Here is a 13302-nt window from a genome sequence, read left to right on the forward strand (position 1 = left end):
TACCCAAAATGCTCAATGTCAGCTTTTTGAAAACAGGTATCATGACTTCTATCAGTTTGGATTCTAACTAGGACACTTAAAATGGGATGATTGAGAGAGCTGATTTACAAAGGGACTATTTAACAGTTGTTGGGTAGGGGAATCACAAGACAGCACAGCAGTTAGCCATCCCTAGGCCCAAAGAGATGAGATGGCTACTGGAAAACGGAAGGAAAGAGTCTCATAGAAGCCCCCTTGAAAGGAACAGTACCCTTCAGTAGAATGACACAGCACTTAGCCTCTCAGCAGGGAGAGAACCAGAGAAATAAACCCTCAACCATCACTGTCTCTCTCCCTTCTTTCTTCTGCAAGGTGCTCCCCATTGACAAAACCCAATCAGTAGCTGGAGGACATAGGAACCTGTTAATATAGTCTATTCCATAATCCTTCCACTTCACAGGGCAGGATGGAAAGAAATGGAGCTAGATTGGGGAAATTCAAGATAACGTTCACATGATCTTTCTACACGCTATGCTGGCAGAGGGAAGTAGGAGGAAGTCCAGAATTGTGGTTAACAATGCAGACTCAGGGATCAGAGCTCCCAAGTTCAAGCCAGTATCTACAACTTGTTAGCTGTGCAAACTTGGGGAAGATTTTTAACTTCTTTCTGCCTGTTTCCTCATCTGTAAAATAAAATTAGTAGTGTCTAAGACCATTTCAAAGTTTAGACAAGATAAAATGTGTAAAAGCCCTTATGAGTTATTTGTAATGAGGTAGATGGACCTAGAGTCTGTCATACAGAGTGAAGTAAGTCAGAAAGAGAAAAACAAATACTGTATGCTAACACATATATATGGAATCTAAAAAAAAAAAAAAAAAAAAAAATTGGTCATGAAGAACCTAGGGGCAGGATGGGAATAAAGACGCAGACCTACTAGAGAATGGACTTGAGGACACGGGGAGGGGGAAGGGTAAGCTGGGACAAAGTGAGAGAGTGGCATGGACATATATACACTACCAAATGTAAAACTGATAGCTAGTGGGAAGCAGCCGCATAGCACAGGGAGATCAGCTCAGTGATTTGTGACCACCTAAAGGGGTGGGAGGGAGGGAGACACAAGAGGGAAGAGATATGGGGATATATGTATATGTATAGCTGATTCACTTTGTTATAAAGCAAAAACTAACACACCATTGTAAAGCAATTATACTCCAATAAAGATGTTAAAAAAAAAAAAAAGCACTTATAATAGGTCTGGCATATAGCACTCGATAAATGTTGGTTAATTGTTTGTGTTTTTTTAACATTTTTCCTTACAGTAAATTCCTTTCTATAAATTCAATTTATTTGCTTATTATTAATGGCTTTTAGTTATCATATAGGTTCAATATAATTCCCACTTTGGTGTGTATATATCTAACACTATTCTCCCCTGCATACCTAATTTTACAAAAATGGGCTCTTACTATACATATTATTTAGTTGTCTACTTTATTCCTACTTAATATTGGAAATCTTTCTATGTCACTCAACATTTTAAAACTCATTTTTAATGGTTGCATGTATGATTTTGTCATTTGGAGGTACAATAATTTACTAACAAATCCCCTTTGTTGGATGTTTAAGTTATATCCATTTTTAAAAACCAATATCAGGGACTTCCCTGGTGGCACAGTGGTTAAGAATCTGCCTGCCAATGCCAGGTACACGGGTTCGATCCCTGGTCCAGGAAGATCCCACATGCCACGGAGCAGCTAAGCCCGTGTGCCACAACTACTGAGCCTGCGCTCTAGAGCCTATGAGCCCCAACTACTGAGCCCCTGTGTCACAACTACTGAAGCCCGCGTGCCTAGAGCCCGTGCTCCACAACAAGAGAAGCCACCACAATGAGAAGCCCGTGCACTGCAACGAAGAGTAGCCCCCACTCACCGCAACTAGAGAAAGCCCGCGCACAGCAACAAAGACCCAACTCAGCCAAAAATAAATAAAAATAAATTCAAAAAAGAAGAGATGCCAACATATTAGACAAACAAATCTTTGGTAACATAAGTGTTAACTTCTCTAGAGACAACCATACAATCCTTTAAGGTGACATGAAAGTGTGTATAAGTGAGACTGAGGTTTCTGCAGCCTAGAGGTTTCCCTCTCTTTGGGGGTAAATTTAAAGTGACATATTGGCAAGACAATAATTCAACTGTAGCTTTTTTTTTTTTCAATGGGTAAGCACTTTATTTATTTATTTTGGCTGCGCTGGGTCTCAGTTGCAGCACGCAGGATCTTTAGTTGTGGCATGTGAACTCTTAGTTGCAGCATGCATGTGGATCTAGTTCCCTGACCAGGGACTGAACCCCGGTCCCCTGCATTGGTAGCGCAGAGTCTTACCCATTGGATCACCAGGGAAGTCCCTCAACCGTAGCTTTTGAAAATATTTCCTTTCCAAATGTTAACATCCGGTAAATGAACATATCCCCTGTTAGATCAAAGAACTCAACACAGGAAAAGCACAAGCATGGGTACTCCATTCACCTCCGTGCATCATCTTAGACCTTTCTTAGACCCCAGGCTGCTCCAGGGAATTCTGGTCACCTAGAAAGACCCTTCACCTCTAGCTCATACTAAAAGTACTCCTTATTCCGAACAAGATGAAAGATAACATTCTTCCTAAGGGAAGGCAGAAGGAGGAAACACATTTGTTAAGCATTGCCTATGAGTGTCTTCCTAAGTACTTCACATCCAATATCTCAATAACCCCTTGCAAATATGCATAAAATTCTCTAGACTGCTCACTTTATCCAAAAAAGAAGGATGCTATGTCTTTCTAATTCATTTTAGGTGACTCCTGGCACAACTAAGTATCTCACTGAAAGGTAGTAAGTAATATCTAATAGAGATGAGAATAAGACAAAAAGGACTCACTTGCTTTCATTTGGCTTAAAGAAAAAAAAGAAAGTACTCTATTATAAGCAGTACTCAGACCAATGCATGATACAGTGCAAAAATTTAATACAATGTGGTTAAACACAATATTCAAGCACATGAAGGTCATCTTCTGACAGATGAACTGGGCATTTTTTTCAATAGTTTCCTTAGTGTAACTTTATAAAATTCTTGCCTTCAAAAGTGTCTGGCACTGATCTTGATACTTGTTAAAAAGTCTGATATAAGACAACCACATCTCAACAGTGAGAGATTTAGGAGATCATCCTAATGCCTGTCTTCAGAATACATCATCAGAGAACTGATCACCAACTTCATCCCTTACTTCTTGGTATTTCCCCCAAAGTCTACCCTCTGGATTATAGGTATGCATTTTAATATTCAATCTTTCAGCTAATCTTTGTCCTGTGATCTTGGCTTGCATCTCCTCACAACTGTTTCTACTCTTTCTGAAGTGCCAAAGATCCTTCTAGGAAAGCAGCTGTGTAGGTGTACGGTGATGTGGTAGAAGTCCAGCTGCTGTGATGCCATTAAGATGCTTCTTATCCTTGTGCCTCCTTCTTCAGAGGAAACAGGAGGCCCTCTTCTCGCATAATGACAAAAGGGAATACATTTGTTTTAAGTTTATGTGGTCAGGATGCTGGGTTTTTGGCCCAAATTCCTAGCACTTCCACGAAAGAGGCTCCTTCTGAGTTCCACTAGGAAGGCCTATCCAGGTACAGTACTTGTGTTTTCCTCTGAGTGATTTTTACCTTGTGATCCTTTGTAACCTATCAATAAACAGGTTGTCAGAGCTGGAGTATCTTCTGCTTCACTTGAGTGTCGATGCTGAGGGAGGTACTCACTAGCTTCGGAAGAAGAAGGCGCCCAGGCTCTGCAGCTGGAAGGCCGGCTCTCTCCCGCTGCGGACTCGCTTTTGAAGTCTCTCCATCGTTCGTGAAGGGGACTGCGCAGTTCCTGTTTGTGTGAGGTTGCTTTAGATGACCGGCTGGTATCTGCAGAGGAACAGCCAGGAACGGGTCATAAAATGTCGCGAATCACTGTCAGAATTCTGGGCCTTAGCCGGGTCCACATCCTCTCCCGCAGTGGCTTTTCGCCTTGATGCACGGTCTACGGGCTGAAACTGTTCGCTTTACCTCCAAGCTCCTCACGTTGTGCAGTTTGGCCACAGAGTTGAAGCTCTTTTCACCCTGGGTGGGCAACTTGCAAGTGACTTTGTCGTTGTCAAAGCCTCGCCTAGCGCTTCAGCGCCTCCCGGAGCTCTGCCGGACTCGGTGGCCCGAGTCCCAGGAGCTGGGGCTCCAAGCGTGGCCGCGGGGACACGGGCGCAAGGCTGGAGGGCGACGGACAACTCGGTACCCCGGCAGTCCCGCCGCATGCGCCCATCGTGGCCGTTAAGGATGTTGATTCGTTACCAAACCGCCATCTAGAAAGCCAGTCACGATTTAAACTTCCATCAGAGATCAATTATTGAAGGACTGGATCACATTTTGGGTACCTACTTTGCAATCTATTTCATATTTGAGAGAGGACGAATTTTTAAAAATTTCTTTACCAAAAATTGAGATTAAGTCCTAGTAATGAATCTGCAGGTCCAATTTGTGATGGCAACTGGATGTGATTACAGAGTCGCTGAGGTGTTAAGATGTGAGGACCTGGGCTTAGACTTTGGAGTCAGAATTCTGGTCTGTCATTTGTTAGTTGTGTGGTCTCAGTGCCAATTTCTTTCTCTTTAAAGGATTGCTTAACTATGTCTATGCAAAGGGCAGATGGATCTTGGGGACAGTGGATTTTAGTCAACTTAATGAGATGGTCACTTCAGTTTAGCTGCTGTTCCAGCTTTTCATTGTTGGAGCAAATTGACCCATTCTGGGGCAGGTGGTATGCAGCTATGCAACTGGTAAATGCTGTATTATCTATTCATGTTAGTAAAGACCAATAGAAGCAGTTTGCTTCCAGCTGGCCAGACCGGAAATTCACCTTCCCTGTCTTATCTCAGGGATACAGCCCTCTGTCACTATTTCCTTCACAGAGACTGATATTTCTTCATTTCCCAAGACATCATGCTGGTCCACTGTGATGCTGATGGTATGCTGCTGATTTGGACATGGTAAGCAGGAAGTTGCAACCATTCTAGACACCTTGGTAAGACTCATGTATATCAGTGGGTGGAAATAAGCCCCTTAACATTTCAGAGGTCTGCCACCTTAGTGATGTTTCTAGGAGTCCAGTGTCTGGGGCATGTTGACATGTACTTTCCAATGTGAAATACAAGTTGTTGCATCTGCTCCCTTCTACTACTGATAAATAGGCACCAAGCCTAGTGGGCCTCCTTGGAGTCTGAGACAATGTGTACCTCGTTTGAGCCTGCTACTTTGACCCATTTTCTGAATTACCCTAAAGGCTGCCAGTTTTGAGTGCCCACAGAGCAAAAGAAGGGTCTGCAACAGGTCTGAGCTGCAGGCAAGCTGCTCTGCTACTTGTGCCATATGACCCAACAGATTTGAGATGCCCAAAGTGTCTGTGACAGATAGTGATGCTCTGTGGAGCCTTTGTCAGGTGAATCACAGAACACACCTTTAGGATCTAGGAGCATAGCTATGTCATCCTCTGCAAATTACTATTCTCCTTTGAGGAACAGTGTCTGGCTTGTTCAGGACTCTTAGTAGAGACTGAATGAATACTTGACGGTAGGCCATCAAGCTATATGTGATTGACTATCCATCATGAATTGGGTGTAGCCTGACCAATCAAACTATAAAGTTGGGTGTGCACAGGAGCTCTCCATCATCAAGAAGTGCTGTAGATGAAACTGAGCCCATGAAGGACCTAAAGACGCAAGGAAGTCCCACAAGCAAGATTCCCATGACCCGTATTCTTTCTACATTGCCCTTTCTCTCTCAGTCCTCATCTATGGCCTCATGGGGAGTTCCATGTGACTAGCTGACTGAGGAAGAGATTATTTGGACCAGTTTATACATGGTTCTGCATGATATGTTTGGTACCTCCCCAAAGTAGACAACTGTAGCACTCTAGCCCCATTTAGGGGTGGTTCTGAAGGACAGTGGTTATGGGAATTTCCCCCAGTGGAAGAGCTTTGAACAGTTAACCTGCATGTTAATCTTTCCAAGAAGGAAAGATGTCCAGAATTAATGGATCTACATTGACTGTGGCTCCTTTAACCTGGAAGCTGAAATTGCTAAGTCACCACTTTGGGCTCCTTATTCCAGTAATGCAACAGGCATCAGAACTTGGGTCAATGGTTGCCAGCTTCTTTTTTTTTTTTTTTCCTCCCCACATCTACACTCCCCTTCCAACTCAGGTCCAACCAGAGAAAGCCAAATACGTTTCTTAAACCAATCACATAAGATGTCCATCTCTAGTTAGTCCTCCTCTAGCTTCCCGGTGCCAACAGCCCCCAGTTCTGGGCTCCTGGAGCCTTGTCTTTCCACCTGGGAGCTTCCCACTGCCCTGTCTGCCTGGGGTCCCCGCCAAATGCAAGTGATGGTGGCGACTCCTCTGGCCGGCTCTGAGTAAACAGCTGTGTGTTCTCACTGGAGTCGCCTGTGTTTATCTTACAGGGCATCGCGCCCTCCCAGCAGGTAGAAGACAAGAAGAGCAGGGTTCCAGGGAGGCGCCGGGCCTGGCTGCGGTTTGGCTCCAGGTGGGCGAGCGCGGCCTCAACTTGGAACAGCGCCTCCTCTGGTCCCCGGGCGGCGGTTCTGGAGGCGATGCTTCTGAAGGCATGGAGATGGGGGTCCGCGTTTCAATCCCCTAGGTCGGGAGGCCGCCCTCCCTGCTCGCGAGTCCCGGCTGCCTGCACAGCGGCTGGTCCTGCTTCTGCTGCACCGGCAGCTGCTCGCGTGGAGCACTGCCTGCCCCCGCATCCTCTCCTGCCCCTGCATCCTCTCCTGCCCCCGCACCCTCTCCTGCCCCCTTATCATCTCCTGCCCCTGCATCCTCTCCTGCCCCCGCACCCTCTCCTGCCCCCGCATCCTCTCCTGCCCCCGCACCCTCTCCTGCCCCCTTATCATCTCCTGCCCCTGCATCCTCTCCTGCCCCCGCACCCTCTCCTGCCCCCGCATCCTCTCCTGCCCCCGCACCCTCTCCTGCCCCCGCACCCTCTCCTGCCCCCGCATCCTCTCCTGCCCCCGCACCCTCTCCTGCCCCCTTATCATCTCCTGCCCCCGCATCCTCTCCTGCCCCCGCACCCTCTCCTGCCCCCGCATCCTCTCCTGCCCCCGCACCCTCTCCTGCCCCCTTATCATCTCCTGCCCCCGCATCCTCTCCTGCCCCCGCACCCTCTCCTGCCCCCGCATCCTCTCCTGCCCCCGCACCCTCTCCTGCCCCCTTATCATCTCCTGCCCCCGCACCCTCTCCTGCCCCCGCACCCTCTCCTGCCCCCGCACCCTCTCCTGCCCCCGCATCCTCTCCTGCCCCCACACCCTCTCCTGCCCCCGCATCCTCTCCTGTCTCCGCATCATCTCCTCCTGCTCCACGGAGCTCGTGGTCTCCATCGTCCATCTCAAGTGTAGTGAGCGCGGCTCACTGTTTTATCACTGCCTCGGCTGCTCACCACGTGAGGGAGGAGTGTCTTCCCTCTGTCTTTGCTTTCAGGTTCATTCAGGTTCCTCTGGCAAACCTCGATTTCTTCCTGTCGATTTGGACTTGAACTTCCTGAAGAAGCTCCCAGTGGCCCCCTGCCGATCGTGGCTTTTGCCGCTGGCGGAGGCTGGGGTCTCACCTCAGGGCAGAATGTCTGGGTCTGGCACCTGTCGGGCTGCCCCTGTGGGCGGAGCTCCCTTTGGACAGACCCGGGGCTCCACTCCCTACTGACCTTGCAGGTAGACGGGTGGACTCGGGCACAGGCTGGGGGCTGTGCTGGGCTTGGGCTCCTCACAGGTACTCTCCGTGGGGCGCGGCCCGGAGGCCGGCGTGGGCTGCACTTGGATTCCTGGTGCAGGCGGGGCCGGGTTAGACTGTGGCAGAAGCCGAAGCCAAGGGGACCCCGGACCCTCACGGTTAGGCTGCCTTGGCCGTTCTGCACGGAGGCCTGGCCGAGGCTGGCTCTCTCCCAACGCGGGGGGTTCCTGCTCTGATTTGTGCCGGTGGAGAGGGCGCTGGGCGGTGGGCGGCAGCGGCGGTCTTCTTCCCCTGCCAGCTCGCTGGCTGTGCTGTGACCCTCCGCCCTGTGCCCTGATCCTCCTGCACATCTGCGTTCCTCCTCGGAGTGTTCTCAGAGCAGCAGTTAGAGGTGGGAATGTGCTGCTTGCAGCTGGCGGGGGCCCTGTGCCGTTCCTGGGGGCGGGGGAAGGAGTGCTGCTGTTAGATCCGCTGAAGGCTGAGGCTTCAGGGTGACCCGGTAGCCCTCTGGCTCAGATCTCTTATGACCCAGGAGCAGATACTGGAACATTACCTTGTCTTTCCAGCCTCTCAGTGAGTCCTGGGTCTCTGTCTCCACGTGTAACCATGGACGCCATGAATTCAGTCTGCCCGGGGTCCTGGTAGTCAGCGAGTGGCACCATGTAGAGCTTTAGTTCCTCATAGCCATGACCCACAGTAATCCACGGATCCTTCACAGTTTGCTCTAAAGGGCCTCTCCTGTTGGGATCGAGAATGAGAACTTTCTCTAGCAGATAGTCACATTCCATTGACAAGAATGGAATGTGATATATTCTGCTCAGAACCCGCTCCCACAGCTCCTTGAGTTTCCGTCCTTCAAAAGGCAGGAATCCATCGGCCAGTGTAGACAGGATGACTTCCTGTGCTTCTTCCCTGGAAGAGTTCCGGGCAGCATGAGGGGACCACCCCAGAAGGTGTCCAGCTTGTTGTAAAAGGTGCATTTGTTGCTGAAGCCCAAGTCTGATGTTCGTGTTCACATGCAGGAGCAGGTTTTCTGCCTTTAAGTCTCTGTGGACAGTACCCTCCTGGTGGACTCTGCTTTCAGCTGCTTTGCTTTCCTACTGCCATGAGCCACGAGCTGCTCAGACACCTCTCCTCCACTAGCGTCCTCCTGACAAGGCAGAGAGTTTCCTCAGCCTCCGTCACTTCAGATAACTTCACTATGTTGGGATGATCCAAGCCTTCATGATTCCTGCTTTGCGGGACAGTCTCCGGAGGCTGGAGGAGTTCCGCTGAGTCTCATCAACGATCTTCACGGCTCTCGCTTTCCCAGCCAGGATATGCCGGCCAGCTTCACCGTGGCCCAGTCTCCCTTGATGATGGTCTCGAGGGTCTGGAGGAGACCATGTGAATCTGGGTCTCTCCTCAGCAGAGACAGCTTAGAGGCCCCGCAGCACGCTGGACTCACTGCTGTGCTTGGAGTCGAGGCGTCCTGAGGTCGGCTTACATCTGGGAAGAGCTGGTGAGAAGCTTGGTCCAAATCAAAAGAAAACCAGTTCAAAGTTCACCCCATGAACTGGTCTTTATGACTGAATCAAAACACAATGCCAGGGCTTCCCTGGTGGCGCAGTGGTTGAGAGTCTGCCTGCCAATGCAGGGGACACAGGTTCGAGCCCTGGTCTGAGAAGGTCCCACATGCCACAGAGCAACTGGGCCCATGAGCCACAACTACTGAGCCTGCACGTCTGGAGCCTGTGCTCGGCAACAAGAGAGGCCGCAATAGTGAGAGGCCTGCGCACCGCGATGAGGAGTGGCCCCCGCTTGCCGCAACTAGAGAAAGTCCTCGCACAGAAACGAAGACCCAACACAGCCAAAAATAAATAAATAAATGATTAAAAAAAAAAAACAACACAATGCCAGACAAAAATGAAAATAAACTAAACAAATAAGAAAAACTGAAAACGGAGTGAGTAAAAAGAATAAAGAAAAAAGAAAAAAAGAGAATAAAAAGTAAAAATGAGAAAAAGAAAAAAGTGAGAAAAAGAAAGTAACAAATGAAATAGACAAAAATGCCAAAGAGGAAACAGGGTACCTTTGGTCAAAGTCTCTCAGGTGACTGAAAAGCAGCTTCCTGAGCCAGAAGGACTGACAATTTAGGCCCAGCCAGGGACTTGGATAAGTGCTAGGAATTCCAAAGCAATAGTTTCGTATGAGGTCATGGGAAGAAATGAATCTACCAACAAGGCTGAGGATAATCCATTGTGATTTTCTCACTTTTTGATCTCAAAACCCCCTTACTCTTTAAAAAAAATATTAAGGACCTCAGAGAGCTTTATGTATGGGTTATAGCAAGTGACATTACCTTATTAGAAATTGAAACCTGTAGTATGCTTCTAGTATGCTAGAAAAGTGGCCTATTCTAGTTTGGAAAGGTGTGATCATTTCTGGCTTTTGAAAACCTCATAATGTCTACACTTAAAATATTCAATATCCTTTAAAATCTGAATAATTCGGCTCAAAATAATGGCACAACTTAATTGGCATTATGATACTGTCTGAAATGTTCTGTTGCATAAGACACAATAAAGAACATTATTAATAACTCTAAAGCTGAAGGGAAGCTAGCAGGCATCATAGTTTGATTTCTTATTCACAGTTCTGCCCAGTTTCTTTGGAGTACAATTCTCTCTTTCCACACTCTTTCTCTCTTTCTCTCTTTCCTCAGGGCTCTGTACTAACTCCTACTTCTGCCTGGAACATTCTCAGAGATCCATATGGTTTCCTCCCCAACCTCATTCAAGTCTTTGCTCCAATGTCACCTTCTCAGTGTGACCTTCCCTGATTTACCTATTTGGTCTTACAAAACCCCTTGCATGTCTTATCTGCCACCCCTATTCCACCCCTATTTCCATGTATTATGGAAATTTTTTAAACATACAAAAAATTTTTAAAGTATCTTCCTCATGTATCTATCATCCAATATCAATAATTTGCAACATTTTTGCAATCTTAGTTTATACATAAACACTTCAGTCTGCATCTTTAAATACATGTATTTTAGAAACACTGCCACCATGCCATTATAAAATCTAAGAAACTAACATTATCATATACCAGTATATATTCAAATCTCCCTGTTATCTCAAAGATGTCTTGTTACAGTTGATATGTTTGACAAGGTACATACATTGCTTTATAATTTTTCCATAGCTATATCACCACTTAAAATACTACATATTTTACATATCTGCTTCCTGCCTGTATCTCCCATTAGAATTTCAACTTTGAGCAAACAGAGATTTTTGTTTTGTCCTTTGTTCTAGGTATCTTCAGCACCTAGAATGGCTTTCACATGCAGTAGGCGTTCAGTAAATGTTTCTGGAATGAATGAATGAATGGAATTAGCAACAAGGATGTGACAATCAAGGGGTATGCTGTCTAAACCTGGTCAGATCTGTTCGTTTCTATCTCTAAAACTTTGAGCAACTTTTCTGAGCCTCGGTTTTCCCATCTGTAAAGTGGGACTAATAACACCCACTTTGCAGAACTGATTGCAGGACTGCAGTCTTGTTGTGAGAAATAGAGAAAATATGCGTACAGTGCCTGGCATGTAGTACACCCTCAGTGAGGCTACTATTTGTATTTTTCATTAAGTTGCAGATCTTGAGATGAGATCATCCTGGATTAGGATTAGCCCTAAATCCTATGACAGTGTCCTTATGACAGAAAAGGAGAAGACACAGGGACACACAGGGAAGAAGACCATGTGAAGATAGAAGCAGAGACTAGAGTAATGCAGCCACAAACCAAGTAACACAGGACCCATCAGAAGCTAGAAGAGGCAAGAATGGATTCTCCCCTACAGCCTTCAGAGGGAGTGTGGCCCTGCCAACACGTTGATTTTGGATTTCTAGCCTCCAGAACAGTGGAGAACAAATTTCTGTTGTTTGGGGATTTCTGTCTTACACCAAGTTTGGGATAGTCTGTTATAGCTGCCACAGGAATCTAAACACCTTCCTCCATTCTGACCCAGCACAGACTACTATGCCTGGGCTCAACCAATCCAATGGTTTGGAGCATGTTCACCATATTTTCAATGGATTTGAAGTTCAGCCCAAACTGGTTCTCAGTCTTCATTTATCTCTCTCTCTCTCTCTGTCACTATTCTCAATATATCTCCCCCAACTCCCACCCCACTCTCCTACTTTTATGATGGAGTCAGAGGCACCAAAAGATCTAATGATTTCTTTCTGGTTTGTTCAGAGAGTTGTGACAATGGGACAAATATCAATTGGAGGGTCTCTACTTATGTGATCTGATGCTGTACAAATACATTTTCCATCATCCTATGAAAGGTCAGGAGGGTGGGACAAATAGAAATATCAAGAGTGATTGGAGAGGACCTGCGCAGAACGGGAGAGGCAGCATGTGGAAAGGAAGGCCTCTGGAGTATGGAGTTCCAGAGTTTTGAGGATGATTTAACAAAGGCATTAGGAAAGGGCAGACAGCAGAAGCAAGAAGAACTACAATTGTGCCTGTGGAACAAAAACCACATTCACAGAAAGACAGACAAGATGAAAAGGCAGAGGGCTATCTACCAGATGAAGAAACAAGATAAAACCCCAGAAAAACAACTAAATGAAGTGGAGATAGACAACCTTCCAGAAAAAGAATTCAGAATAATGATAGTGAAGATGATCAGGGACCTTGGAAAAAAAATGGAGGCAAAGATCAAAAAGATGTAAGAAATGTTTAACAAAGACCTAGAAGAATTAAAGAACAAACAAACAGAGATGAACAGTACAATAACTGAAATGAAAAATACACTAGAAGGAATCAATAGCAGAATAACTGAGGCAGAAGAATGGATAAGTGACCTGGAAGACAGAATGGTGGAATTCACTGCCATGGAACAGAATAAAGAAAAAAGAATGAAAAGAAATGAGGACAGCCTAAGAAACCTCTGGGACAACATTAAATGTAACAACATTCACATTACTTACCTAACATAGGAAAGGAAATAGCCACCCAAGTCCAGGAAGCACAGCGAGTCGCATACAGGATAAACCCAAGGAGGAACACGCCCAGACACATAGTAATCACATTGGCAACAATTAAAAACAAAGAAAAATTATTGAAAGCAGCAAGGGAAAAATGACAAATAACATACAAGAGAACCCCCATAAGGTTAAGAGCTGATTTCTCAGCAGAAACTCTATAAGCCACAAGGGAGTGGCATGACATATTTAAAGTGATGAAAGGGAAGAACCTACAACCAAGATTACTCTACCCAGCAATGATCTCATTCAGATTCGATGGAGAAATCAAAAGCTTTACAGACAAGCAAAAGCTAAAAGAATTCAGCACTACCAAACCAGCCCTACAATAAATGCTAAAGGAACTTCTCTAAGTGGGAAACACAAGAGAAAAAACGGACCTACAAAAACAAACCCAAAACAATTAAGAAAATGGTAATAGGATCATACATATCTATAATTACCTTAAACGCGAATGGATTAAAGGCTCCAACCAAAAGACACAGG

At 46.3% G+C, this 13302-nt stretch overlaps 2 protein-coding genes across 3 annotated transcripts in view; both read right to left on the reverse strand.

Annotated features, from left to right (window-relative positions):
- Nucleotides 1–13302, reverse strand: part of LIPA (lipase A, lysosomal acid type) — a 103170-nt gene that overhangs the window by 35908 nt on the left and 53960 nt on the right. The gene's annotated exons all lie outside the window — the stretch shown is intronic.
- Nucleotides 5279–8760, reverse strand: LOC309635425 (serine/threonine-protein kinase MARK2-like; the record flags this gene model as incomplete). The annotated part of the gene is made up of 3 exons (XM_082406661.1): nucleotides 5279–6654; nucleotides 7494–8152; nucleotides 8334–8760. 3 exons carry the CDS (start codon nucleotides 8758–8760, stop codon nucleotides 6598–6600), a joined length of 1143 nt encoding a protein of 380 aa, XP_082262787.1. The 3' UTR covers nucleotides 5279–6597.

This window comes from Balaenoptera borealis (genome assembly GCF_965194805.1).
Source record: "Balaenoptera borealis genome assembly, chromosome: 10".
Taxonomy (NCBI): domain Eukaryota; kingdom Metazoa; phylum Chordata; class Mammalia; order Artiodactyla; family Balaenopteridae; genus Balaenoptera; species Balaenoptera borealis.